The sequence below is a fragment of the Platalea leucorodia genome (assembly GCF_965183815.1).
Source record: "Platalea leucorodia genome assembly, chromosome: 8".
In the NCBI taxonomy this organism is placed as follows: Eukaryota; Metazoa; Chordata; class Aves; order Pelecaniformes; family Threskiornithidae; genus Platalea; species Platalea leucorodia.
Window position 1 is genome coordinate 28260473 of NC_138830.1, and position 27840 is coordinate 28288312.

Below are 27840 nucleotides of genomic sequence, written 5' to 3' on the forward strand. Positions count from 1 at the left end.
CCTATTGCAAAAGACATTTGAGGATCAGAGATAAAATGAGATAAAGAAATCAAGAGGGCCTTGCCATTCTTCTCAGCACAAAAAGGTAACAATTTCTTGCCTGAAGCTAAGTCCCACTTGTTTCTTTTCCCATTGCTTTCCTCAGATTTCTGTTTCTCATCTGAGACAGCTCATCCAAGTGGCTATCAGTTCAACAGGTGGTACACAGGGACGGGCAGGCTGTTCCCTGTAACTCTCAATCATCGATTTTGAGTAACCACCATTTTAGCATAAATTAGACTGTTTACAGTACGTATTGGCAAACATATAGACTGTTTATGTATTGGCAAACATACCCAGCATGTCAGCACTGGAAAAGCTGTCCACCGCCACCATCAACTCCTGAGATGAGGAGTTCAAATAACCACCTGTGTGTACAGATTACTTGAACCCCATTGACCAGTCTTTCATGTCTGCCCCACACAACCTTCCTCAGCCACACACAAGTTAAAAGATGGTAACAACTGACTTATGGTTATTTGTTTTCTGTACACTGAACTCTAACCACAGAATACACAGGAATTCTTGGGACATAAGCCTTCAGAGTCAGAAATGATCCCATTGTGAGCTTTGAAATCAATTACAACTTGAGACAGTAAAAACTACTTCTTTTATCACATGTAGAAAACATTTAAGATCAGAATTGGCACCAACTTAAGAACAATTTAACAGAAGATATGAAATAATTCTACATAAGAGAAACATTCTGATATTAGCTCTGAGGTGTCAGATAGCCATTGTTATAGAAGCATTTTAACCTGTGTTCGGTCACTGTGAGTAGAACCACTGTTTGAATGTGAGCCTTTTTCAGAAATGTTGTTTCCTCCTTAGAGAAGCTTATGACAGTGATGGTCAGCTGAAAAATATTTTTTATATTGCATTCATGCATCCACTGCATGAGATCTCACTGATTCACTAGTTTCCTGTGGGTGGAACGTTTTCATGGAGATACTGGAGAGCCAGATCTGTCCACTTCATTTCTTGCTCTTTCACAGACTCGGTTGTGCCACCATTGTCTTGCTCTGGTTCAGGAAGCTCATTCTGAGAACAAAACAGAGGTGTAATGCATTCCACACATAATATGCTTCCTGAAAGGAGTGGGTTACTAAGACCTCACGTGGATAAGTACAAAAATCCACAAACGAGACCAGAGGGTGCATCTGAACAATACATATCGTACATACTGATCCACTTAAAAATATTATTAAGCCCAGTTATGAACAATATTCTTTTCACATGAATATGGTGCTTAATCTGAAAGGTAAATTGGTTTTCCGGGACCCTGGGGCCTTGCTATACACTCAGACTGCACATGCAGTGAAGAAGGAGAATATATAGCAAATGCAAAATAAGTAAATAATAGTACGATGCAATTATTCCATTGCTTGTTTGCAATGTGTTTCTTTTGCTGTTGCCAAGAATACAGATACTGCATTTATTGTAGCTGTTATTAAGACAACTATAACATGTTACTTTCCTATGGCAGGTGAGAAATCCTTCCTCTTTCTATGTGCTGAACACAGGTGTGGCTGTGCTATATCAACTGTAGAAGTCAGAAACCCCTACCAGGTGCAACATAGAGCTGCTCACAACACAGTAAGGAGGAAGTATAGTTTAACTGAGATTTCATTTTCCTTCCTTATATTATTTGTTCTCTGTGTTGCTGTAGTGGTGCAGTCACAGAGAGTGCGTGTTATTCTGCCAGATACCATTTGGGAAAGAATTCTGAGTTCTAGATCTCTGGAAATCCCAGCATGAGCAAAATAAAATTTTTCGGTTTTGAAAACAGCATATGATTCGAGCCCATTTGAGTTCATAGGAATCTCTCCAGTGAGCACTGGATCAGATGCTCAGGACAGGCTCAAATACCACTTTACAGCCATTCTGTTTGTTCCCTTACAATGCCACTAAGTCTCCTGTGAATTTGTGCTAGTTTTTCTATGTATGTGATCAGAGCCAATCCCATCCCTGGGGATCTTTATATCCACAGCCAGGCCTTTCTTTCTATTGTTAGTTGATGAGGCTTCCTGCTCTGAGGTTGCCATCTGTATGTGACTGTAAGTAGCTCAAGAGATGGCTGCAAGGAAAGAAACAGTAATGTTTGGACACAGGGTAAAGGCAAGTGTCAGCAAGGACCTAGTTGGTAATATTCGGCCTGCCTAATAAAGGTTATCCCAAGCAAAGGGGGGTTTGGGCTCTCGTATCTGAGAATCACAGTTCTGCAAGATCATTCCCTCAAGCCCAAATCTTGGCAGCATAACTTGTGTGCTGTATATATGGATTTTGGAGGCGTGTAGCTGCTCCTTGCCCTCTCTCAAAAGACAGTGGTGTAAGGACTAAAGCTTGAGCCATGTCACTGGCAATTTGGAAATGTCTCTGTGCTAAAAGAAACTAACGGCCTATCAGTCCCCATGATCTTAGCATGACTGCTTTGTCAGTGCTAGCCAGGGTAAAGCTTGTGTACCAGAGAGAACAAGCAAAGGGAAAATTCTCAGATACCTCTCACTTCCCTGCTAATTCCCAAATGGCTAAGGAAGACATCGGTGGGGGACATCCAAAGCTTCAGCTTGGGGATTTGTGGGATCAGAGGTAGCTTTTCCCCAGCTGCATCTCTCCAGCCTCTTAGCTGTACAACAAGCTGTACACTGCCTGAGAAGATAACTGCCATGCATTGGATGCAGTGCTACAAGCAAGAGTCCCACTGCAGATGCCAGTTCATTCACTACTATCCTTGTACTGGCAACAGCAACAGTGTATTTGGAAAAGGCTGATTAGGAAGACATTTGAAAAATTTTCAGCTTCTTTTAATGGAATTTCAAAAAGTGGAAATAAAGTGTAATCAAGACTGCAACTGTCAGCATGAGACTGATCCTCTGTTCTACAGACCAACTGGGAAACCACTTCAAACACTGGTAACGTGAAGGGGAACCACAGAGAAAGGATGATTCTACTTCTCCCTGATGCCAAACCCAGAACTGGGCGATGGGAAGGGCACTCCAGTTCTGAGGAGATATGGCAAGTGGCCAGGTGAAGGGGGAGAGAAACATCCATATCCTCATCTGCACACAGGAAAGACTGGCATGTAGGACAGAAAAATAGTGAGTCAGATCCACCCCAGGAACCTTTTGTACAAATTAGCCGCACCACAAGTAATACTCTCTGTGCTGTTTCTTGGAAGGGGCTGTGGTAAACACACCAGTCTTAACTCAGATTGATAAGTAGTAATTCACCTACCAGAGGGATAGCCACATCCTCGTATGGCAATTTATCTTCCCTCCATGCATCATCAATCAAATCCAGTATTCTGCCATCCCTTTGCACTTCGCTGTCCATCGCTGTAGCAGGCAAGTACAGCTAAATCTGCAACACAAAGCAGATAGATACCGTTTCTAACATCCATGCCCCCAGCCACATAGCTGGGAGTCTGGACTACAGGCTTGCTCCAGTTTTGGTCCAATTCCTATTAAACTTTTATGGAAAACCTTGATTTTCCTAATCCACTCGAAAAAGTGTTATAACCACAAGAGAACTACTTAATCTGAAAAGAACACTATCAAACCGAACTGCAGACTGATGAATATATAAAACTAGCCTGTTATTATTAATTGTAGATATTTACATGTGTTTATAGCTACTGACCTTTAGAAGTGTCTTTTGAGCGAGCTTGGGGACCTAGAGCTCTCCCGTCCCTCTGACTCCGCGCTGAACTCCCGCGTATCGTTTGCTGCCCGCTGGCTCCCAGTGCCTGATCCCCCGCGCCTTCGCGAGCCTGGGAAAGAGGCAGAAAAAAGCATTTAACGGCACACAAAATGCTGCCAAAACTTGAAGTTCAGGAAACTGGAGAAAAGTAAGACCTGTCTGCCACCCTCGGCTACTATAATCGTTCCAGGGGTTTCCTGTGCCCGTCTGATGAGCGCTCTGCCCTCCTCGAGCTGTCACCTCGGAGCCCGCCCCGTCTGACTCCCGCAGGACAGCCGCCAGCAGCAGGCGGCTCGATCGTGCCAGGCTTGGGGCCCACCGATATTCATTTAACACCGAAGCAGGCGGGGGACTCTCGGGGGTGCAGGAGCCAGCCGGCCATGCCCGGCCCAGAGCTACTCCTCGAACAGGCCCTGCCGTTACACCCAGCGCTGCGGGGCGCTCCCGCCGCCCCGGAGGCGGCCCCGCGGTGGGTGGGGACAGGCGGGCAGGGCGGCCCCGGCTGGGCGCTGGGGACAGGCCTAAGGGCACCCCAGCCCCGCCAACCGGGGCGGCGCGGCTCCCGGCCCCTCCCGGCGCCCCTCCCGGCCCGTGCAGCCCCGCGGCCCTCCCGGTGCGCCCCCCCCCCGGGACGCGGCCGGTGCCGCCTACCCTGCCCATCGCCGGCAGGCAGCCTCACCACGGCAGCGCGCAGGCGCAGGCCCCGCGCAGGCGCAGCGCTCGCCCGCCGCCGAGGGCCCGGCGTTGCTCTGCCGTTAGGTTCGTCAGCGGCGGGGGGTTGGGAGGAAGGGAGGAAAGACGGACGGACGGACGGACGGACGGACCGACCGACCGACCGACCGACCGACCGGTGGCGGGGGTGTTTGCGGGAGGGGAGGCAAGCCAAGGCCGGCCCGGCCCGGCCCGCCGCTGGCCTCCTGCCAGGCGGGCGCCGCCCGCCCTCAGTAACGGCTGCCGAGCGCCGCCCTTTTGGGAAGTTCTTACTGCAACGTGGGTCGTGCTTTTCTGTTCGTTGTAAGCTTGCTTCCAGCGACACTTTAAAATTGCGTCCTACTGTGTTTTTTAAATGCAGAATAATCCCAGTCTTTTCTCACGGGCAGTATTCCTAAGTCCTCCTGTGTATTGTCACATTTTCTCCGCCTGACTCTACTGCTGCAATACTTTCTTGAGTTGAGGTGCTAAACCTTGTTGTTTTTAAAATTTGTATTTCTTTTTTTTTTTTTTGCAAATACTTCCTTTTCCTTCAGTTTCGGAAGTGACAGGCCAGGTCTCATTGCTTCAGCTGTATTTAGCGGCAGAGATTGTTTCCTCTTGTGGTATCTGCGTGGGTCTTTACTCAGTTGCCTCTAACTCGCACGTCGCGACTTGCAAGCTTGAGAGGTCAAAATATAATACTAAGTCAACAAACCTGATGTAGCGTAAAACTGGCTAGAGGTGTCTGATTTTAAGGCTCTTCCCCTAAACCCCAGTAAGCTGGCGAGTACCGAAAGCTGGCAGATTCAGGCGTGCTACCTTGGGGGCCCTGCTTAAAGCCTAACAGGAGCAAGAGTAGATGCTGGCTGGCTCCTCGTGGCACTAGAGCTTTCAGTGTTGACCTGATCCCAACCTCTCTTGGAAGGAGCTGCTGATAAAGAGCCTGGATTGCTCTCCGGATTTTCTTTCTGAATTTTGGCAGACATTCTCTGTGGTGGATGGTGAAATCTCTCTGCTACCCACTGAAAATCGGTTTTGTGTAGGTGTGATTAGAATGAAACAGAAGAGCTGCTACGGACTGATGTCCGCTGTTGCCACCTGGAGAACTCTCTTGGAGTGCTGTCAGCAGTTCTGGGGATCTGCTCATCTGCTCTCCTCTGCAGCTCTGCCATCAGCAGTACAACAAAGATGGTCTGCATACTGATTGAATTTTGTTAAGCACAGACAGGACCAAAGAGAGACAAAACACTATCAAAATAGGCACGGCATTTTTTTTTCCCCTCAGTGAAATTCGTATTTTCTGTATATGTGTGGTTTAAAATACAGCTGAGCTCCGAGGGACAGGCTTTAATCTCTGGATGGCATTTTAAAATGCTGTAGGAGCAGGATAGAAGCTCTGGTGGAAGTGAAAGAGAGCAAAGCTGAGTGTGCATTTCTGAAAGTCTCACTTTCGGTGACCTGCTCCCTCTTTTGTTGATTGCTTAATAATGCCATATTAATCTTTGAGGAAACATGTTGTGAGGATCCATCTGTAAATACTTGAGAAAGTGTGTAGATGTTCTGGCAACAGAAGATTGTGTGAATACCTCCACAGAGTGAAACTGAAGTGTAGTTTTGTATCCTTAGTGTGAGTTTAACCATTTTCCTGTTAGAGAGCCACAGTTTCATGGAGGAGCCGCTAAAATAAGTTCTAGCTTTCCGGATGTGGTTCCATGGTAACTTGTTTTTTTTTTTTTTTTTCTTTTTTTCCTCATTTTTGCCTTTAAAGTAAACCTTTCTTGCTTCACAAATACGTGAAACTTCTATGTGTATGCGTACATATATGTGTTCGTGATTTAAAGGATGTCATTTTTAACTAAGACAATGTACTGCTACTGTAAACCTGTGCAACTTATTTTCATAGCTTAAGGCACCAGAGGAATTTTTAAAGAGTTAGTGCTATCTTAAAAGAAAATTCTCACAACTGTATGAACTAGCAATGTCTCCTGAATGCCATTGTAAACTGTGTAGTCTGTTTAACCTAGTCTGTTATAGAGACCTGGGAGAAACTTAATTTATGGATAGATTCTTACTGCTACTTGCTACAAGGTGCTTATGGTTTTTCTCTGAAGTGACAAATGCCCGTGTCGGAGGTGGATGTTGGGCTGGCCCGTTTGGAAGTCCCGGTGTGTCGCTGATCCTCTGCAGTTTGGTGCACCCGGCAGGTGAGAGATCTGCCAGTCCCAGTGTGTCGAGTTCGCCCATTTGCTGAAGCACAGAGTTGCTTTCACTGCTGCTGTTTGAGTTATTCTGTTCATTAGATCACGTGTTTATATCACTGCAATTTGATAGTGTTGAATGGTTGCATTGGGTCTTTTTTTTTTTTTTTGTAGAAAAATGTTTTCCTTTATTTGGTGGATATTTGGCTTTTAAGTTCTTGAAGGTGACCACTGTTTTTCCTCACCTGCAATTGTGTGCTAATGGTAATTTTTTTAACTTCTTTCTTCTGTGGACTTCTGCTTGTTCTGCAGTTGGATGGAGAAGTAGCCTTGTTCGTACATTGCCACGGATGACCGCTGCTTTTGTGTACTTTCCTAGCTGGTAAAGCCATCAGGATTTAGTGATGGAGGCTTTGCTGGAAGGAATGCAAAGAAATGGGCTGGGGAGGTATGTATGCAACAGTATATACCAGTCATTCAAAATAGTTTAAGTACTAACCTTCCCTCTTATTCAGAATCAAATCCTCTGGTATCAGACAAAGCTTCTGTTGCTTAAATAAGGGCCTTGGAGTTTGTCCACTATCACGCTGGTGGACAAATAGAGCGTGCAGTGACCTTCATCAGGTGCAGAAGCTAAGTCACTGGGCGAGCTGGCTTTGCGATAATCCTTTGTCAGATATTATTGTCTTAATTGTTAGAATTTTCATTTTACATCTTCCTGAAAACCTTACCTCTTTGTTGTTGTTGTAAACCCTTCTTACCTTTCAACATCAGGAGCAGTAGTAATTAAAGGTGTGAATAAATATTTTTTTTGGTAGCAGCCTTGCAAGGTTAATGAGACATGACTTTGTTTCTACTGAAAACATCTGATTATTTCCTGCTTGTGTTGAAACTGCAGAGTCCCATTCATCTCTGAAGAATCCTTAATGTTCTCTTAGGTGAAAATATCTAGACTTTTGGATCCCAGAGAGAGACTGTAGTGCCAATAATGGAAAAAAAATGTTTTATGTATTAAAAAAGCATGAAGCAAAAGTCACTGATGCCATTTTATAGTAATCTTTGAGAATGTGACTCAAGTTTACTGATACCATATCTTCTACAGATAACTGGTTGCAGAAGTCAAGTTTAGACTAAGCTTTATATTAGCAGATGCTGTGAAGAAAATGTTCTTGCTGTGGATAATAGCTGCTAATTTTTGGTTAACTCGCAGGACAGGGTGAACTTCAAATTTAACTGATTTTGGCTCCTTTAAGAAGTATTTCTCTCCCTATAGAAAAACTGCCAAGTTGTGAAGTGTGCATACGCTCTGGGGGAACAGAGAAATTTCAATCTTTTAACCTATTGATTTCCATTTCTTTTCAGTGCTTCTTGTTTGACAGGCAAATTAAAGGGGTGAAGATCATCACACGAGTTCACTGCCCTCTAGGGCTGTATCTTGCAAGCCTTAATATTGTCCCTGGCTTAGCAACTTGTGAAGTTTTAGAGGAGTTGGTTGAATTGGCTTCAATAATTACTGCACCAAATTAGAAATTGCAGCGTCACTAGGGAGCATGCTCTCCCCAATGGATTGCGAATGTTTTATTCTTCATTATCATGTTGTCATCCAGCCCCCTCTACTTAGGGGTTTGTCTGCATTTGTGATAAACTTCTGTTTTCAGGAGCTGATAGCTTGGCTGTAAGATTTCTCTGGTGACTGAAACTTGGTATAAAATGCCTCTGCCTGGAGAGCAATTAAAGCAAATACAAAATATGGATAGAACATGCTCTGGTTTACTTAGATAATGCATAGTACTAAGGCAAAGGGATAAGCGTTTATAGGTGCTTGTAATGGTTCTCTGAACAGAAGACAAACCCCCTGCATTTAAGGTGTGTATGTCATTTGTTCTCAGTGGGATTTCACAAGTATTCTTCATTGGTCATTGCCAAATTTAGGTCTCTGCCCAGTGATGGGAGCATACCACTTGTGAGATACTGCATTAGAGAATGGGGCGAATGCATGAGTATTAAGTATACTTCTCTGCAAGCTGATTTGCATAGAGTTCAAAGCACTGCATGTGCAGAGTTGGTCCCTTGGTTTGTTCTGCTGACTTTCTTGGTATGGGACACTGGACCTGTGTTGGGTGGTGCCTGCTTTGTAACTTCAAGCTTTTTCCCTTCCAGTGGTGGGTTCTTGACTTCCTGTGAGGCTGAGCTGCAGGAGCTGATGAAGCAGATTGACATTATGGTGGCTCACAAGAAATCTGAATGGGAAGGACAGACACAGGCTTTGGAAGCTTGCCTGAGTGTTCGAGAGCAGGAACTTTCCTCTGCCAGGGCTGCTCTGCAGGAAAAATATAAGGAGGTACCACTTCAGGTTCATAGTTTCCTCATCGGTGTCGACCTGTGTGTTTTACATGTTACAAATACAATATAAAGACTAAACCTGAATTTCTGAGTTTGACTTTGCATGGACATGTGTTTTGGGTATTGTTTCATCAGTTTTGATTTTTTTTTTTTTAATGTTTAAATGCTAAGCCAAAACAAGCGGTTAACTTTAGCAAATAGCTGGCTAAGCGAAACAGGAGCCTGTCTCATAATTGGAAATCAGGAATAGAATTTACAAAGGAGCCTGTTGGAACAAGGTGTCTGATTCATAATTCAATCAAAGTCAGGTGATCAGCTCCCTAAGGGTTGGTGGAAGTCCACAGACTGAATTGTCAGCGTTTCTAGAGAGAACCCAGAGATGCTGAATCTGGGTACAACAGTAATCAACAGCCCAGCAATGTGCAGTCATTGGTAAAAAGAACATTTAGTGGTGTAAACTATACCAAGATATTGGTGGGAGATTCTCCAAGGGCTATTTTATGCAGCTTATGTTTTGTAGCTTTTAGTTAAAGGCCTGGGGGAAGTGCAGCAAATTTCTGTGTTGGTGGAGAAGTACCAGTAAGTGAAGTTTTTGCATAGGATGTGGACCATAAACTCTCTCTTGTGCACATGAATTGATGTATCTTTTCTTGGATCAGAGGAAACCAGCAGAAGTCTGAATGGCTGTATCTAAAGATCTAGCCACACTGACTTTTTCTGAAAGTGTTTAAAATGTGTCCTTATATTTATAGCTGCTGTGTCCTATCTTTCGGCAGGCTCTGCTATAAATTGTGTTTTGGCGGCTCTCTGAGGAAGTTGCTTTGACTTTTTGGGTCAACAGCCAGCTGGTAACTGCACAAGCAGTTGGGTTTTTTGAGTGCTTGTACAACTATACTAGAGCTATTCTTGCATTCTCAAAATTACCCAAGTACTGCTGTAGCTTTTAGTAATTTGGTGTGGAATCTAGTAAAATAAAGACAAATATGACTGGCTCTAACAACAGTGGGTTAGGAACTCTGTAGTTTCTTGTTAATATGGTCAGGTGCTTCTGCTGGTCTGCATGGCAAGTTTTGGAATTAATGTCTTTGTTACAGAGCTATTAAATTGGGAGTCATGCCACAGGATTTTCATTTGCAAGAACTGTCATTTTTATCATATAGGTTATCACTGTTGTTATTATTTGTGTTTTCTCAAGACACTTTTGAAATATTTCTTACCACCAAAAGCAAACATTGATTTCAAAACTGAACTGTAAACTATGGTTAAAGTCACTACTGGAGTATATTCATGCTTTTGGTTTACTCATATGAATTTTCTCTGATTTCTTTTAATTTTAATTTGTTGGCTTGCTGTCCTTTGGACCTGCAGTTAGAAAGGTGACCACTTTGGGTTGTGGATGCAAAAAAGATTGGGGGGGAAGGCAAAAATGAGTCACAGGAGTATTTGAATCAATGTAAGGGAAGTCTTCCCCATGAGTTTCAAAGCCTCATTTCTTTCTTTGTCCCCCTCGTCTCCATGTATTATTTGGAATCTCTGCTTCACCTGAGCATAGTAAGATAATGACATGGCCATCTTTTCTCTTGGTAGATAGATTGAAATCATAATGCATGTTTATGAAGAATATGATGAAAATGCCAGATAAAAATAGCCTTTTGACATAAGCCAAAACTGTCAGTTTCACCCCAAAAAATGAAAGCCACAAACTGGCTCAAAACAAGAGGTCAGAACAGAAACAGTTCTGGCTCCAGCCTACCAAAGATTTAGGCATAGACTTAATCTGATTCATAGTGAGTGACCCCACTGAAACTTGCAGTTGTTAACAGAATTGGGATCTTTTAATAGTCATTTACCACTCCTACTAGAATGTATATTTATGAAATGAAAACTAATCCCAGTACCTACTGACAATAAAGTCCACTTCTGTTGTTTTATTTATTTGCTTTTTAACTCTTCATTCAGGTTGGCATGTTGCGTCACCAGGTAGAAGACATGGAAAAAGCTAAGCAGGACATCGTTAGAGAATATGAACAACAGCTGAAGAAATTTCAAGAGGAGGTGAGTTGCAAAAAGAGAAGATTGGTTTTTAGTTCTCGGTTGATTTATGATCTGATAGGTGAAATACTTTGTGTCATTGCTTTTGTTTAAATGCCATGGTTTTAAAACTTCACATTCTTTTATTGTTTATGTTCTTACAAAAAAAAGAGCATTGAGTGTAGACAAAGTAATATTTTCATGCTTCATTAGGCCTGTTTTTTGCACTTCGGTGGAACTTGGTGATGAACAGAAAACTGTTGGAGTAGAAATGTGTAGTAAATGTATTGGTGCAATTTTCATGTGTTAGACATCTGCAGAAGTTTATTGCAGAAGTGTCCTGTGTTCACCCATCCTAGTCACCATGGTGCTTATTCTGAAGTTGCCATGGGTACAGGCAGCAGCAGTTTGCTCCTTCAGCATTTTGTGAAATTAAAAAACGGTGGTGGCGTAACTGGCCTTGATTGTGTGAGATCAAGAGATGAGAATGGTATGTAGTCTCATCTTCTTTTTGCCTCCATTGACTCTGATTTGGTTGGGGAGGATTTTGTTCTCTCAAGGCATATTAATCTCAATACGCTTAAAAAAACCTAAATATACCTGGAAAATAATTTTTGAAGATAATTTCAGAGCTTTCATCTCAAAAAGCTTCTTATTCACCACAAGGTGGTACATGTGGAATGTCCTGTAGGTGGTATAACAGAATTCCATGTTTATGCCTTAACTCTTTGCCTGTCTCCACTTGCTTGCCAGTAGCAGTGAGTTAAATGGCATGAACAGCTAGTAGAGCATTGACCTGTTTCCTCTGGAGGGTTGGGCCTAGTTCATGCTCACTGTAAGCTATAAGTTAAATTAATTTGGCAGTCTCTGCTTTGACGACAGAAGGCATCTGTCCTCATTTAAAACACCTTACTATTCAATATGACTAACAGTCTTCAGTCACTAGATGTTCCCACTGGAATTGTGGATAAGCTGCAAAGCAAAGCTGAGGTGCATTGGCAGATCTGCCTAAACTGCTAAGGCTAAAATACAGTGTGTGTGTTGTGGCCAAAATTGCAATGTATTGGTATTTTACCCACACAGTATTAATGTAGATGGCACTAAGCTCCAATATTCCTCAGTATTCTGTTCTTAGTACTGTTTGGGGAGAAATTCTTTCTGTTTGGGTTTACCACCATTACCAGTAAAATGACAGGTACAGTATCGAAATCACTGAGATTGTTGAAAGAATAAACATGTAATCTCCTGATGTGTTTGGCAAAAGACGTTCATATATTAACTCTAAGCCTGTATATCTGTCCATTCCCGTTGGCCATACCTAAATACTTTGATTCAGGACTCTGGAGAACCTTTTGTGACCAGTGCATGAGGTCTTCATTCAGATGTTTTTTCTTCTCGTGTTCCTTCTGTTCATCCATGGGCTTAGCTTTCTCCAGTAAAATGGGAATGATGAGTTGTCAAATTCATGTGGCTATTTGGAAACTTTTTGTTTAATAGTTGAGTTGGGGGGAGCTCATCAGATGGAAAATTCTGTGCAACTTGCAAGTGATTATTTGCACAGAGGGTCATTTAAATGTCAAGAGTTTTTTTCCTCATTCCTGTTTCTGATACGACTTTAGCATTCTAGCAGTAGGCGTAGGAGTGATATTTTCTGTTGGCATTCTCTACTCATTGTGAAATAGATAGTGTATCTAAGCAGAAAATGACAGATGAAGTAGTGTTGATATTATGTATAATGGCAATTCTCAAATCTTCTTTCTCCCACTAAGCGGAAGAGTTCCAGTTTCCACCTGAGCTTCACAAGTATATTTTAATCACATAAGAAACCGTACCTCTGTGTAGAACTACCCCCCACCCCGTGTGTGGTGTGATGTGCCCCTCTGTATGAGGAGATCAACTACAGGTCCTGCCTGCTATTACTGTGGCGGGGAGCCACCTGTAGAGAGGGAGTACCATGCTCTTGCTGCATTAACAGCTACATGTAAACCTCCGTCTTACCAATATTTTAGTCGTGTTTTAATAGTGGTAAGACAGAGGTCTAATTAGAGCTGCTGATGTCACGACTTCAGTGGTATCTATACAACTCGGCATATTTTGCAATCCTGTTGGTATAATAGGCTCATTATACAAATAGAAGTCTTCGCTTGCAAGCTGTGTGGCCTTGATTAGGGGAATTGTTTGTGTGAAGCCATTTTGTGTGCCTTCTTTCAAAGTGCTGTTTAATTCTTGCCTTGGAGCCTTGAACAAAATTGTCTCTTTCACCATATTCCTTGCAGTTGTCCAGGCTGAGGAGGAACTATGAGAAGCTGCAGAAGAAACAATTAAGAGAAGCTAGGGGAGAAGCTAACAAGCGACAAGGGGAGGACCAGTTTGAAATGAGCCGACTGACCAGGAAGCTGGAGGTATGTAGTGAAAAAGAAAGTGCTAACCAGAATTTGTATGTATTAACTGACTTTCTGGGCTTCAGTGGTGACTGAATAGTCAACTAGGAAGTGTGCTATGAATCCTGCTTAAACAGTACTCTCTGTCTACTCTCTCGGTGTAGCTCTTCTCAACTGCTTGCGTAATAAAGGCAGTTTCCTGCGTTGGGGCCTCTGTGTACACAGTATAAACTATGTCACTGTTCTTATTCTTAGACTAAGTAAAAGAAAGAAGGTGCTGAAAGGGTAATTAATTATGTGAATTGAATGAATTTCAGTGTGGTGAGGTTGTCATCTCGCTTCTTTGAGGAGGAGGGAGCTACATACCAAACTTCTTCTCAACCCTGTCTCACCTTTTAATCTTTCTGCTATGCTGAGCTCAACCGCACTCAATTTTCTTCTACTGTACCCTGAAGATGTGGCTAACAAACACATCTGACTGATGTAGTGTCCAATTTCTGGAGCAGAGATTAGCATTAAAATTCTGTAGTTCATACTTGGCATCTTAGTGATTTCAATAGCAGCATGTTTTGGAAGCTGAAGCCAGTCTGAATTGTTAAACCTCTGACAGCAAATCCATGAAACTAGCCATGAATCTGTTAGCACTTAACATTTGTAAACAGCAATAATTGACACTGACGTTTTAACTCAGGAGGGAAACAAGTACAGCAAGCACAGTATGTGAGGGGTTTTATACTGCTGAGTTGGTGCATCAAATGACTGGCTAATGGTTTCCCTGCTGTGGGGAAAGGTGCATGAGGATATGGTGGAGAGAGAAAGCAAACATGGATATGAACTAGAAGGGGGCCTTCTTGTCAACTGTATGGACGCACTGCTCCAAGCCACCCCTGCTGTCCTTGCAGGAGTTTCGTCAAAAATCACTTGACTGGGAGAAGCAGCGCTTGCTTTACCAGCAGCAGGTGGCATCGCTGGAAGCACAGAGGAAGGCTTTGGCTGAGCAGTCTGAGCTCATTCAGGTACAATTAATATGTGCTGAAAGTTTTTGTTTTGTTTGTGGCAGCAGGTGGGAGGGGAGGGAGGGGGGAAGAGGGAGAGACTAATGAAATCTCTCAGGCTTGAATCCAGTTTAGGTTGCCATTGAAATGACTTTTAATGTCCTGGTGGAATAAGGTTTACTTGTATAAGTGCTGTATGGAAAAAGGATCTGGAGGCTGTCAACAGAGGTTAGATAAACCTCGTGCAGCTCTCCCTGCCACCCCTCCACCCCTCCAATTAGTAGAGAAGTTAGTAGGATGCGGCTTTCCCTAGGAGACCACAGCATGTGACATTTTAAAATAGCTGTTACATCATGTCATCTAGTTCAAAGATGTGTACCTGCCAGTAGCTAAATATGTACCTTGTAGGTCCAGCTCAGAAGATGATGTTGGAAAATAGTCTTCCCCTACAAGATACTTCTGCAAAGTACTGAAGTAACACCAGTTTTCAGCCCCCCTGCTTTTTTTTTTTTTAAAGTCTCTTAAAGGCAACAAGTAGGGGGGCTGCTGTTCCTGAAAAGCTAATCGTTCAGTGAGTTAGTGGTGCTGCAGCTGAGCAAGATGAATTGACCTAGAGCACAGCTGTGAAGTCGCACTGACACAATCACAGCAGACACTGATAAGAAGCTCTTGCTGGGGGTTTTACACTTAATGGGCTCCTGAGTTGCTCTTGAGTGGAAGCTCCTGCAAGGAGGAAGCTTGTGATGACAGGATTGAAGCTGGCTCTGACAGGGGCTTTGTGAGAGGCTGACACTAGTAGATCTACAAATGCTGAGAGAGTCATTGAGCAGAAGGTCTTGCTGCTCTGCTGTCTTTGTATCATTGATAGCTCAATTGTCTGAGAACAGATGTGTCCTTGGAGTGCAGGCTGGTATACTGGAGCGCAGAGGAACTCTTCTTACTATGCAGCAGAAAAACAGGAATGTGGGGAGATTTTTCCTAAGTGGTGTAGATGACTTAGTTGCATAGGTACTCTGAACAGACTGCCTGAATCCTCAGTTTCTTTGAAAAGCCCAGCATGAAAGTGCTAAATTTTTGCCTTGGATGTTTCTATGCATTTTGTATGCTTGGTTGTTTTTCTGGCACAAGATCAAGCTGAGATCTGTGACCATGGAGTACTTCCCCTTTCTCTTCTTTCAGCTGGCTTCCCCTCATATCTTTCAGTGCAGCTTAGGGAAGCCTGGCATTCTTACCCAGTGATGAGCACCTTCCTGTAACACCTGCAGCCTTTAAAGTCAACAGGTGAAACTTGGAATTCTGTGCTGTCCTGTATGTTCTGTGGCTGGAAAGAAGAGATAGCTTAAATGTTTTCTTCATGCAGATATAAATATTCACGTAGTCTGATACTCCAGTTTCTTGGGTGGAAAAAGGCTGTACTTTAAACTCTTGCCCTTCCTGATTACCTTTTCTGTCATGACTATTCAAATAATGAAAAGACTGTAATCAAAATTATACCATAGTCTTCCAAATGCACAGTTCCTATAGTTTCCTCAGTTATGAGGCATTATGTGTCAGGCAATAAATCAAGGCATGTGGTGATTCTGAAGCTGGCAGGAATTGCTACTATTAGAAATTGGGACTAAAGGACTACTCAAATATTTTGTTTCAGCTTTTAAAAATTATAAGGTACTATACAAAAAGGGAATATATGAAGTGAATATTCTTAGAAGCTTATATGAGAGCTGGCTTGTTAAATTTCACCAGCTAGCTACGTGGAAAGAAATTCTATGAAATAAAGTATTGTGCCTATAAATAATAGAGCATGTATTGTTTGCTAGTCATATGTTCCTTATAACTTTTTTTGTCTGCCATTAAAACAATGAAACATTCAAAGTGAGCATTCTCACAAGCTGTTAGAACCAGATATTTACTGCATAAAGCAAAACATAATTGACAGTTACACCCAGTTCGGTTTTTGATCTGTTTGGTGGTTGTGTTTTTTTCCGTTGTGCACCAAGAGCCGCTTTCTGTGCTGGTGTGGAATTAATTATTGGGTAATCTCTAGCTTGTGTATGGTATTTGCAAACCTTCTTACATGCTGCCATTTCTCCTGGTTTAGCTTTAGGTTAATGACCAAAAAATAGTAGGCAGCTTTGTTCTTAGACAGTTCATGGTTGGACAACTTGAATGATTTGAGATACTCTTTTCCCAGATTCTCTTTGAACCCCTTTTGGAAGCAGACGGCCCCCTCTCTTTGTGTTGTTAGTTTTTTTTTTTTGTTTTTTTTTTTTGTTTTTTTTTTTTGTTTTTTTTTTTTCTGTTTGCCTTCAGAAGTTTTGCCCATCATGTAACCCTGGAACAATACTTTCCCTAATTCCCTGAAAGGTACTGTTGCTTACATTGAGAATGTGACTTGTTGCACAAAGAAACCAGTAGTTGTTTTGAACGTAGTTTTGATACACTGTGTTTTTGATAATTTAGCTTTAATGCAAACCAATTGCTCTTAGCAGGCTCAGCTTGCCAATCGGAAGCAGATTCTGGAGTCAGTGGAGCTGGCTAGCCGATCGGAAATCCAGCACTTAACCAGCAAGCTGGAGAGGGCCAATGATGCTATCTGTGCCAATGAGTTGGAGGTGGAGAGGCTTAACATGAGAGTGGATGACCTGACTGAAAACAATCGGATGATTCTGGAAGATCAGCAAAGAGTTCAAGAAGAATTAAGGCAGTCCAAGAAAATGTTAGAGGTCAGTGGAGGAAACTGAATATAAAGCAGTGCTTGTGAGAAGTAGCACAAAGGCTCTTCATCCCAGAGCTCCCATCTCTTTCTAGAGCCTTTGTAAAGCTGGCTTTGTACCCATGTGGTGCTCTGCAGTATTTCCAAGGGTTCCTTAAAAATCTGATCAACCTCTTGTTGCCTTACAACAAACTGATTTGGTCCATCTTGTAACAGTCATTCCTTCTCCCTCCTGTGCAGGTGCTACAGGATGAGAAGATGGAACTTAGAGCCACCTTGCAGTCTCAGGAAGATTTCATTGACAGCTCCAAGCTGCACCAGGAACAGTTACAGAAAGAGCTGGCCAGGTTGACTGAAACTCTTCACACAAAAGAACTCCTCATCAGGTAGCATCTGTGCCTCACTGGTACTTATGCTCTTGAATCGAGATGTATATTCCAGGTTCTCCCACTGAGGATGGTAGAAGCATTTTCATACAGCTGGATCTGCGTTGGTTGATATATAGAATGGTACGCTGTAGTTTCTCACAAGTGCTGTGCTTCCTTGCAGCATTTGCCAAATTGCATCGCTTTTGAAATGAACTGATACTCAGTGAAGAGTGTGGAAGGAATCAGCTTTCTACTCAGCTAGGTTTCTGGAGGCAGCACAGGGCTTTTGAGCTTTTCAGCTTTTTTTCCCCCAGGCATTTTCAGTCAACTGCTGGAGGCCTTTCAGTATTTGATACTGTGCTTATTAATGTAGGTGAAAGTTCTCACTGATTTAATGCTGTCAAATTAGGGTCTTGGTAAAGTAACTACATTTGTGACAAAATCATCTTGGCCTTCCCCATCTGCACTGGCAACATGCAAAAGCTATAGGGTTCTGATGGCCGTGTCAAAAGGTTTTGGTGTATGTTACCTAACAGCCACACTGTTTCTTGCAAGCTGGATGTCTGCTAATGGCAGGGAGACTGTCTGGATCAGGGAGGCCAACGTCAACATAGGATGTAGTCTTTTTTAAATCAGCCTGAACTCAAACAGGGGTCTGTCATCCAGCTCGTATGTTTGCTTATTCACAATGCACACAGGTGTCACCTAGTGTTGGGTTTTGTGTATTTTTCAGAGAATTGCAAAAAAATGGTGGTTTTGTTCCCTGTATTAGTGAACTCAGACGTGATGTTTCTGTGCTGAGATTAAAATTCATGTTTCTGCTTAGGGCCTTGGAGGAACGCTTGCAAGAGAAACAATTGTCTTTTCCGGGGCTGGAGCTGGAGCATATACTACTGCAGTTGGATGTTGCCCAGAAGAAGGAACAGCACTTACAGTCAGAAGTGACTCAGCTTGAGAACAGGTAGCCAACTGCTTGCTTCCCCTGGATGTGCAATGAAACTTGGATAATAATATAATACCTAATATATTGTATTCATCAAGTTAACCAGTCCCACTGTTTTTTGTAGGCATATTTTAAATATCAAAGGGCTGAAGAAATCAAATGCTATTCATTTTGCAGTTTAATAGTGAGACTCTTTTGCTAATTGGTTGGCTGCTTTTCACCGCACACTGTGGGTGTTTTCAGTGTTTTAGCTTGCTTAGGCTTAGCACCTTCATTGGTAATAGGTTAAGGAGTCTTTGTTAGTCAGCTGGTAAGAACCAGATCTAGACCTTACTGTGAAATAAGAATTATAACCAAGTCTTCCTCTCTGAGTTTGTGGTTTTCAGACTAATGTTTGCATGGGAAGTTTTTAATCTTAGAATGGTAAAGAAATAAACAAGAAACAGCTAATACCTGTTAGATCAGCTTCCTGATCTCTTTTGAAATTATTTTGGTAAACAAAATCAAAGGATTGCTAAGGATCTTCTAGGTTAAGAGTCCAGTTTCTGTTATGACGGACACAGGAGACTGCTTGGAAGATCAAAGTTTCTCTGACCATGTCCTCCTCCTTGGGGTATTCTAATCTGTAGTTTTACATTTGGCACCCAGCCTGGTGTCTTCAAATGCAAGGTGTGTACAGCTGAGTGAAGAGCTGGATGAGAATATCAAAGAGCTGCAGTCAATGGAAGAACACCATACCGAGTCAAAGGCAGAGATTAAAAAGGTAACGTCGCTTTGTTCCTAGAGAGTGGGAAAGGCGCTCGTGGAGTCAGCCATTACCATGTGTGTCATGTGCCTCAGCAGAGACTGCAGTGCACAGTTAGCGAAGCTCCAAATGGGATTAAAGGCCAGGAGTGTTGTGGAGGCAGTGATATGCTGAGGGGTAAGGAGCAGATCTGACAAAGGAGGAGTTGAGAGAATGGGTTTGCAGGGTTTTGTACGTGGCTGTGCGGTTTACTTTGTGAGCATCTGTTAGGCCTACTCCTACATCATGCAGTACTTAGCTGCAGTGTGGAGATACTTTAATTAGTGCTGGAGGGGCAAATGTGCAAAGAAATTAAGGCCTGGAATCCTGAGTTTAAGCCTAATACAGGCTCCCAACAGGATGAAGAACAGGGAGGGAATGGGTTTTGCTGTAATACGTCCTATCACACTTGAGACGGGGCTTCAAATGTGTTCTAGTCGATATGTGAATAAGGGAGTTTGTTTCAGACTTGATACCTAGACATGAATCAGGGTCTAGAAGAAATGGAGCAACTCGTCTGCCATGAGAACCTCACCCTAGTGCTCTGTGCACCCAAGGGAGGCAAGCTCTCCAGAAGGCTTGACTTTTAATAACGGTCTAGAGCAGTTAGTGTGAGAGCTTTCAGTGGTGCATGGTTAGAGTAGAAACCTTATTGGACTTGAGTGAAAAACCTCACTTCTGTGAAAATCTTTCATCCTTTGTTCTGAATGTACAGACATGCAGACCTTGCCAGAGATGCGTGCTTGGTTACACATTTAAACAGCCACACAATAAATGAATCTCCTACAAGCTGCTGGGGAGGAAAGAGAGATTTATTATGGTTGTTTCTATTTTATATACTTGGGAGGCATTGAGGTGACATGGAGATAAATCACCGTATGTATAGTATTTACATGGCTAGGCAGAGATCATCTGGTTCAATTTTCTAAAATGCTTGTAATTCTCAGAAAAATCATGGAGGTTTGGGTGGCTAATATTTGTGGCTAATGGAATGAAATAGTAGGGAAGAAATTATGCTATGTTGTTGTTCTATTATGTCACTGAATAAATACACGCTGTGCCTACCAGAATATTGTATGAAGTTCAGGTCTGCCATCTCAAAAAGGACTGAATAAAACAAGATAAGGTATGGAAAAAGATGACCAGAAGGATGGAGTTTTTTTTATACAAGGAACAGCTGAATGGAATAGGACTTATCAAACTGGAAAAGAGATAAATGAGTTTGAACATACTGAAAATAAAATCATGCCTGTCATGTGGAAAATAAATAGGGAATGATGATTCTCTCATAATGCAGGGACTAGTGGTCATCAAATGGAGTTATGAAAACAAAGAGGTATATTTTTACCCTGTGCATAGCTAGTTTGTGGAAGTTTGCCATGGGTAGCTTTAGTTGCTACAAGCTAATATTGATTCAGAAGACTTAGGACAAATTAGTGGAAGAAAAGTCTGGCTAGAGCTATTTAAAGATACCATGTCTGCTTCAGGAAGGCGGAGTGGCAAATTGCAAGGTTATATTATTAAAGCGTTACTGTGCTTGCCCAGTGATGATAAACTCTTGGCTATCTGTTGTTGGTCACAGAGGTAGAATGGTGAGCTGAAGAGACTGTGATTTGATCAGTTGTGGGTGGTCTTGAGTATTCCACAGCGTAACTTATGTCTTGTCCCACTTGGCAGTTTACAGTGTGGAAAAGGATTGGGATTAGGTGGTTTTCCATCAAGAAGGACAAGCATGCACAAAGGGCTTGTTATGTAGAGCTTTTTGTTTTCCAGTACTTAAAGTTCACATAACCATGTGCAATATTTTTGCTTATTTGCTGAAACATCTTTTAAAAGCTTGTGGGTGGTGTGTGCCTATCTTCCTCCAGCTGAAAGAGCAGCTCTCTCAAGCTGAACAAACTCACAGCAGTGAGCTAGAAGGGATGAAAAGGGAAATCTCCAGGTTGACACAAGAATTACAGCAGCGGGACATCACAATTGCATCTGCAAGTGGCTCCACATCAGACCTAGAACAACGGCTGAGAACAGAGATTGAAAGAGCAGAGAGGAAGGCGGTGGAGCACAGGGTAAAAAAGGCAGAAGACTCTTATGCTGTCTCTTTAAGGGATCTGAAGGCTTGGAATACCACCCTAGTTTTTAGCTATGTTAATAGTTTCCATCTCTCTTCAGCCTTTGAACAAAGACTTTAAGACCCTTTTGATGAAATCTTCTGATTTATGGTGTTCACTGAATCTGTCTTGCTTCTTTTCAAACTTCTAATTGGCAGTCCCACAGAATTCTTTGAGATCACTCATGTTAACTAGGCCTGGATGATGACATCTTTGAAAACTAAAGTAAATGACTGTGCATGGTTATTTATATGGCCTTCTCTATAGGGTCCCTGCAGAACTAATGGCCCAAACCTTCCTTTGTACTTATGCTTGAATTGAGGGTGGAAAATGCCTGTAGGGTGTTGTGGGCATGTATTGTGTTGTGTTCTTTTTTCTGAGCTTGTTGTTTGCCTCTGTCTCTTCAGGTAATTCTGGTCCAGCTGGAAACCTTGAGGCTGGAAAACCGTCATCTCTCAGAGATGCTGGAAAAAACAGAGTGCGGTATGCTAGAGGTATGCTTTAGGGAACGGAGATGGGAAGGGGCTAGTGTTGTGTGTCCCCTACCTGGGAACAGTAATAGTCTTTGCCCAGGCCTCTCAAAATGCTTGGTAGAGTTCAGTGAACTTAAAACCCAACCAAAAGGGGCAATTTCTGAGGAAATAAGGCCCAGAAATACTGAGCATCTTGTTCAGTCACAGAGTAGTGAGGAGAACTGCAGAAACAGAGCCCTTGTCTCAGATTCTTCTCCATGGGGTCTGGCCCATGATTTTTGGTACATTTTGTTACATTTCCATTTTATGCTAGTTTACCTCAAACCTCTGAATCTAAATCTCTGATGTCCTTTTGACCTGTCTTCGAGCTGCAACTGCTCTGGTCATTGCAATTTCTGGGGTGAGAGCATGTTCCCCTCCTGGTGAGGAGCCAGTCAGCAGGGTTGCCCCTTGCACTCCACAGGCAGGTTGCAGCCTGGGAATATGGGCTGGATGCCCTGGGTCAGTGTGCCCTGAAGGGGCACTGTGGTGGGCTCCTGCTGGTGTGGCACTCTTGAGACTCTGTGAGGGCAGCTCGTCCAGTGGGGAGAAGGGAAGCCTGCATAGAAGAGGTGCAGTCTTGGCAGGAATAATACCTTGAGGGTGGTTCATTTTAGTGCCTGTGTGAAGGAAGAAAGGGCTAATTTGCAGGTTCTGTCTCACATAAACCAGAATGGATGCCTCACAGGGGGCAAAGACTGGATTCAGACAGCTGAAAACCTAACGGGAGTATATCATCAGAGCTTTTATCCTGTCAGATCCATGGGAAGGAAATACTGAGCTCTTAATATTAGTTTGGGGTGATTGTCAAATGTGCCAAGTTCTTGGGAGAGTGTTGAACAGAAGCTTGCGGTTGGTGAGATGGAGAAAAAACAAAGCTTTCTGGAGGGCTGATTTGAGACTGAAATGACCCGAAGCCCATTACTTTCTGTTTGAAGCACCTGGTGGGCTTTTGCCTGCCTGACTTACCAAAAACTTGATAGCGAAGTGCAAAGCAAGAAACCTGTTTTTTTTGTTGTTTTTTTTTTTTTTAAAAAAAAAAAAGTGCCCCACAGCCCCATGGCACAGGAGCTACCAATCTTGGCCAGGTTCTTCTAATGCATATTTGGAAAGTCCTTAGTTACAGCAGCAATGAGAATGAATTAAGCATCTAAATTTAACAGAATTGGCAAAAAGAAAGTGGGAATGTCACAGGAGTAGAAACAATGGAAATGATGCCCACCTGGCCTAGTAAGGAGAAGATGGGGGTAAGCAAGTTGTTCAGAGTTTCAAAAAGAAAAAAATAAGTTACTTCTACCAGTGAAAGTTTCTAAAGCGCTATGGGTCATCCCAGGTGGGGAGGTGTATGCACAACCTTTTGTAATTATTACCATAGGCCTTTGCTAATTTGAGTGAGGGGATCTAGAAGTGTTCCTGCGAAGAGCTTTGCTGGTAGATCACATGGAAGGTAGTTTCTCACTGAGAGTGGTTACTTCTCATCCACAGCTAAGCCACTGGGGTATGCGTTTCTCCACACCCATAGGAAGTATCTGGCAGAGCATGCTACTCTGATACCTGGAGAGTTGCTTGGACTGAGACAGTTTACTGGGGTGCCACCTGAGTGTGCCCAGCTTTGGCTGAGAGGCTTGCATCTTAGCTGAGATATGTGAGGGAATCCTAGAATATGTAGCTGGAGGAGAACTCAAGGTCATGTAGTCCTTCTCATTATCCCAAGGCCAGAGGCAGATACATCTGAACCATTCTTGGTCTATATTTTCCTGGTTTCAAAATCATCCAGTGATGAGAGAGACTTCCTTTCCTAGGCAGATCAGCACAGCTTGTCTGGATGCAGACACAATAAGGTATATATAATTGATGTGCTCTTACGAAAGCTGTGAAAATTTTGCCAGTCAAAATTGGGATTAGAGGATATGCCTTAAGGAATCACTTGCTGGCCTTTGCTCTGGATTTGACTATGCTGTTTTGCAAATGACTTCAGCCCTTCTCTGTCTATTAGGGAAAAGATGTCACCCTAAGAGCACTCAGTGAAGACTATGCTGTTGAACTAAATAAATTAAAATCTGAGAACCAGAAATTGCAGAATGATCTAGCAGAGGCCAGAGCAAAACTGGAGCTCACTCGGCAGGTCTGCCAGGATGAACCCAAGGGCACTGCTCGGCAGATGCAAGACGAAGAGCCTGAGGCCAGGGATGTGCAGTACAGGTGAGTGTTGCATGACCCCAAGGATGCTGCTTCCTTATTATGAAGGAGAACAGAATGTGTGGGGATGTGTGGGTTTTTAATGACGTGCTTTATGTATACTATCTATCTCTAGCACATAGTGTGTATGGGAGAACACAAAGGACTGTTTTGGCATCTGTCTTTATGCTTTAAGTAGTGCAATAGCTTTTTAGTCCCAGCTGGTTTGTGTTCTGCAAAGCCAGCTAGTATTTGACTGTCTTTTGACTGCCTTGCCTTTTTCTTTGATTGGGAAGCAGTATGTGCTCTTTTTGGTGAAGGGATTAGATTTAGCCCAGGTGTCTGTACTCCTTTCTTTTGCAGTACTAGGATGTGCACTCTGTAGTTTTTGGTATCTACAATAGTAGAAGAGTGAGAGATAATTTTCTAGAGACTGGATGTGCATCTGGAAGTCCTATGGAAACAAGAGCCAGTTTGGATTGCCAGGGCTATAGTAACCTGTATGTTAATTGTTATCTCTGTGCAAGTTTTTGCTGAAGTTCAGCTGCTAAGAGGCAAACTGTCAAACAGTTGTGTTCAAAACTGCCTTCCAGGACAACTCACAAAACACAGCACAAACATGATGAACAAGCAGAGAGAATGCATCACAAGCCTGACGGGACTATTGAGCATCATCAAGGGGAGCCCCAGAGATGGGAGGCTGCCAGAATAGGAACTGTGACCCCTGAGACGGGTGAGCTACCCACCCAGACCAGCAGGAAGAACTGCACGGGGTCACTTGCTTTGGGTGCCTTGCTGGGAACAGATTCTTTGCTCCACGTGCCGGATAGAAACGAAGATTTTGCAGATGGAGCATCTAAGCAGTCCATCTCAAATGATCAGAGCGAATCTGTGCCTTTGGTAAGCAGTTGTATAGAAGCTGTTTGCGATTCAACAGCTGAGGCTATAGCTGGGTTCTCATCTGGCAAAAGGAGCCAGATTTTTTGAATGTATGGTCTGGCTGCATGGTGTGTATGATTCTTTAGGCATACATCAAATGTTAACATTAATGTAACAGGGAGAGAAAAGCACTGCTGGATGGTTAATACGTTGACATTGGGAGCCATGTGGTTATTCTTCAGAACTCTCTGGGGAAGGGCTTTGTTTTTGGTTTAACTGATAAGCTAATTCCAGAAGTTCATGGTTCTCTCCGTACTGGTGCTGTACATCAGTGTGTACCATGAACTGCTTCTGTCACGTCAGAATTCTGCTTCAGGTTTTGGCTTGGGTCTGTAGTAGATGCTCTGAGTGGATGCAAAGTGCTGAGTATTTCAACATACAGTTTCTGAGTGAGTCTGAAAGCTGGTGCTGCACATCCATGTTCACTGTAATGCACAGGGTGAGTTTGACTCCTCTGAATGGGACTGCAGTAGTCAGCACACTGAACTTAAAGCCACTTATGCCAGCTGATAGGAAAGCCTGAAATTGGTGCTTCACTGCACAAGGGAAGGCTATTATTTTTCTCAGTTGCTGATCACATTTTTTTAGTAGGGAGCAGTGTTGGCACCTTCTCTGTCCTTCTGCCTCAGCTCAGTTGCTGGAGCACTTGCCCAAAATACAGGAAATTTGGACTCGATCACTTCTAGCCTGTGGTGTTGAAGACCATATATCCCAGTACCCATTGCAATGACCAGGCTGTAGACTGACTTGAGCAGGGAGGGGAATGGAAGAGGGACACAGAGTAATTTTCATACTCTGGGTCAGACACGGCTGTAGTAGTTCAGGGAGGGGAGAATCCTGGGTGCTGATCCTTGGTCCAGATGTGTTGCCACTAGCAGTCTTCGGAGTATTTTTTCCTCTGGTTGTGTATTGTTAGCAGTGACAACAGCTATTTTTATTTCGGGGGGAGCTCAGAAAAGTGTCTCTAAGGCTGATGCACAGATAAGCAGAAGCTTGTCAGGTTTGTAGATTTTGACGAGGTTTACTACCAAGAATAGGTCTCGATTGTTTAAAGACTAAAGTAGCTTCTGGGCATGTCCAGAGAACAAATGTTGGGAGCTTAAGGAACTGTAATATTCTAAATTGAAACTCTTCAGACTGCAGGATTGGAAATGAAGTGTGAACAGTTCCGCTTCAGGGTCTGAGAAGCTCTAGGGCTTGATGTTAAATAGAAGAGAATGTGCTGCTTTTTGTTTTGAAATGTAGAAATAAGGTTTCTAAGGAAATGCAAATACTTCTCCTGGTGTTGACTGGGACTCCCTGCTCATGGTCAGGCTCCAGTGTCTTTGAATCAGTTCCTTTAACATTGAGAGAGGAGAATTCTTATCAGTAGGCAATAGTGGGATGGGAGAGATTTGCTTGTTATCTGCAGCCTTTTGTTCTACTTCCCTTTTTTCCTGGCTGTTGATAAAAGACCAGAAAACCGTGAGACTCCAGGATTTGGAAATAACCAGTTACGTTCTCTTGCCAAGACACTGAGACATGTTTTCTGTAATGGAAACCAGCCCCTTAGTAACTTTATAATTCACCTGCCAGCCCCTGTGCAGGAAGCTTCTCTTCATCAACTCATAAATTAAGCCTAGTTTACAATGTTAGTTTTGTAAGTTAAGAACTTGTGGGTAAGTAATGTGAGTAGCAGGAATAGTTCTTGACTGTAAAGGAAAGAATCTGGGGTAGTTTATTGACCATTGCTAGCTGAACTGAAGTGGCGTTCAGTGAGCTGCGATGGGAGTTTGGTCTGTACTTCCCCTGTGGGATTGTAGCAGGAACCCTTATTTCAGGGAAGCAGAAGAGGCATATAAAAGAAAGCAGAGATATCCTCAGTGCTGGTCCAATCTGTCAGTTCTTTCCCTTCCCTGGAGCCCATATTCTTGCTCACTGAGATTTTTATGAAGACAAGGAGCAAGATGTAGACCTTAAGCGTGAGGCTGCACTCATGCACCCAGGACAAAACCCTTGGTATTTTGTAGTGACCTTCTCTAGAGTTATGCTATGATTGCCATGTCATTCCCTCTCATTATTTGAAGTGGAGGGGCTGGTAATTTAAGTGAAACTCCAGTTGCCCTAAGTAAACAGTCGATTCCTATTGATACCTCTGGGGTCAGGGTTCCAGCTGTGAAGTGTGACAGTTATGTAGGCACATGGAGAGCTTATTTCTGTTCAGCTCTAGCCCCCCAGTGCCTTAGAGAGGGAAACTACTGGAATGGAAAAGTTATGTGTGCTGAGGAACTGATTTTACTCCCTGCGGTTTTGGCAAAGGCTTGGGAGGCTTTCACTGTTGGTTGGAGACCGTTGGGAGGGACGTTTACCTATGATACAAGCATGAGAGATGAGCGCTTAGTCTGCCCAACATGATAAACACAAGAACCCTTTAGAAGTGTATTTAGTTGCGTGGTTTGCGGATCGGTAGTGTTTCCGACTGAAACTCGGAATGAAAGAATACCTGATATATCCCTTTGTTTCCCTTTAGTGTCCCCTGCCTACAGCTTCAGTTGGATCGATAGCTGCAAGATACCTGGAAGAGGAAGAACTGAGATCCCAGCACATACTGCAGTGCCTAAATGCTCACATTGAGGAACTGAAAAAAGAGAGTGAAAAGATCGTGAGACAATTTGGAGACCAGCAGTAATGTTTCTTATTGAATTTGAATGCTGGTTTACTTACATGGTTCCAAACTGCGAGTGGGGAGGTACCTAGAAACCAGTTGCCATTGGAGCTTGAGTGAGAGGCTGTATCTTCCACTTGGAGCTGAATCAGCAGGATGAATATTGAGGAAAGGAAACTCCTCTCTAACGTGTTTGATCTGATGGAGGGTATTACACCACAAACACTTTAGTCAGCTTGCTCTAGGTCAGAAAGCTGCATCAGACGTATGTG

The 27840-nt window shown here is 43.1% G+C and overlaps 2 protein-coding genes across 8 annotated transcripts; one reads left to right on the forward strand and one right to left on the reverse strand.

Moving 5' to 3' along the window:
- Positions 1–630: 630 nt before the first annotated feature.
- ANAPC13 (anaphase promoting complex subunit 13) lies at positions 631–4508 on the reverse strand. 2 transcript variants are annotated; one of them, XM_082320598.1, is made up of 4 exons: positions 4390–4508; positions 3679–3808; positions 3274–3399; positions 631–1080 (listed from the first exon to the last, which is right to left on the reverse strand). In XM_082320598.1, the coding sequence occupies exons 3-4, from the start codon at positions 3370–3372 to the stop codon at positions 955–957; spliced, it is 225 nt and encodes a 74-aa protein (XP_082176724.1). In that variant the 5' UTR covers positions 3373–3399; positions 3679–3808; positions 4390–4508; the 3' UTR covers positions 631–954. The 2 variants fall into 2 exon arrangements, with proteins under 2 accessions (XP_082176724.1, XP_082176725.1); XM_082320599.1 differs by lacking the exon at positions 4390–4508 and adding an exon at positions 3894–4248.
- Positions 4358–27840, forward strand: CEP63 (centrosomal protein 63). Of its 6 annotated transcripts, none has more exons than XM_082320590.1 (16): positions 4358–4497; positions 6543–6635; positions 6942–7077; positions 8790–8970; positions 10932–11027; positions 13280–13405; positions 14287–14400; positions 16866–17102; positions 17333–17478; positions 18287–18421; positions 19052–19166; positions 21056–21253; positions 21703–21789; positions 23804–24009; positions 24579–24885; positions 27434–27840. In XM_082320590.1, exons 3-16 carry the CDS (start codon positions 7034–7036, stop codon positions 27590–27592), a joined length of 2151 nt encoding a protein of 716 aa, XP_082176716.1. In that variant the 5' UTR covers positions 4358–4497; positions 6543–6635; positions 6942–7033; the 3' UTR covers positions 27593–27840. The 6 variants fall into 6 exon arrangements, with proteins under 6 accessions (XP_082176716.1, XP_082176715.1, XP_082176714.1 ...); XM_082320589.1 differs by lacking the exon at positions 4358–4497 and adding an exon at positions 4666–4752; XM_082320588.1 differs by lacking the exon at positions 4358–4497 and adding an exon at positions 6062–6146.

Excerpts from the sequence above, each read along its gene's own strand:
- CEP63 (XM_082320590.1), top strand. The coding sequence starts at position 7,034 with ATGGAGGCTTTGCTGGAAGGAATGCAAAGAAATGGGCTGGGGAG. Across the intron at positions 13,406-14,286 it reads GACTGACCAGGAAGCTGGAG|GAGTTTCGTCAAAAATCACT; the intron begins GTATGTAGTGAA and ends CTGTCCTTGCAG. Across the intron at positions 17,103-17,332 it reads AGTCCAAGAAAATGTTAGAG|GTGCTACAGGATGAGAAGAT; the intron begins GTCAGTGGAGGA and ends CCTCCTGTGCAG.
- ANAPC13 (XM_082320598.1), bottom strand. The coding sequence starts at position 3,372 with ATGGACAGCGAAGTGCAAAGGGATGGCAGAATACTGGATTTGATTGAT. Across the intron at positions 1,081-3,273 it reads AGGATGTGGCTATCCCTCTG|AATGAGCTTCCTGAACCAGA; the intron begins GTAGGTGAATTA and ends TTTTGTTCTCAG.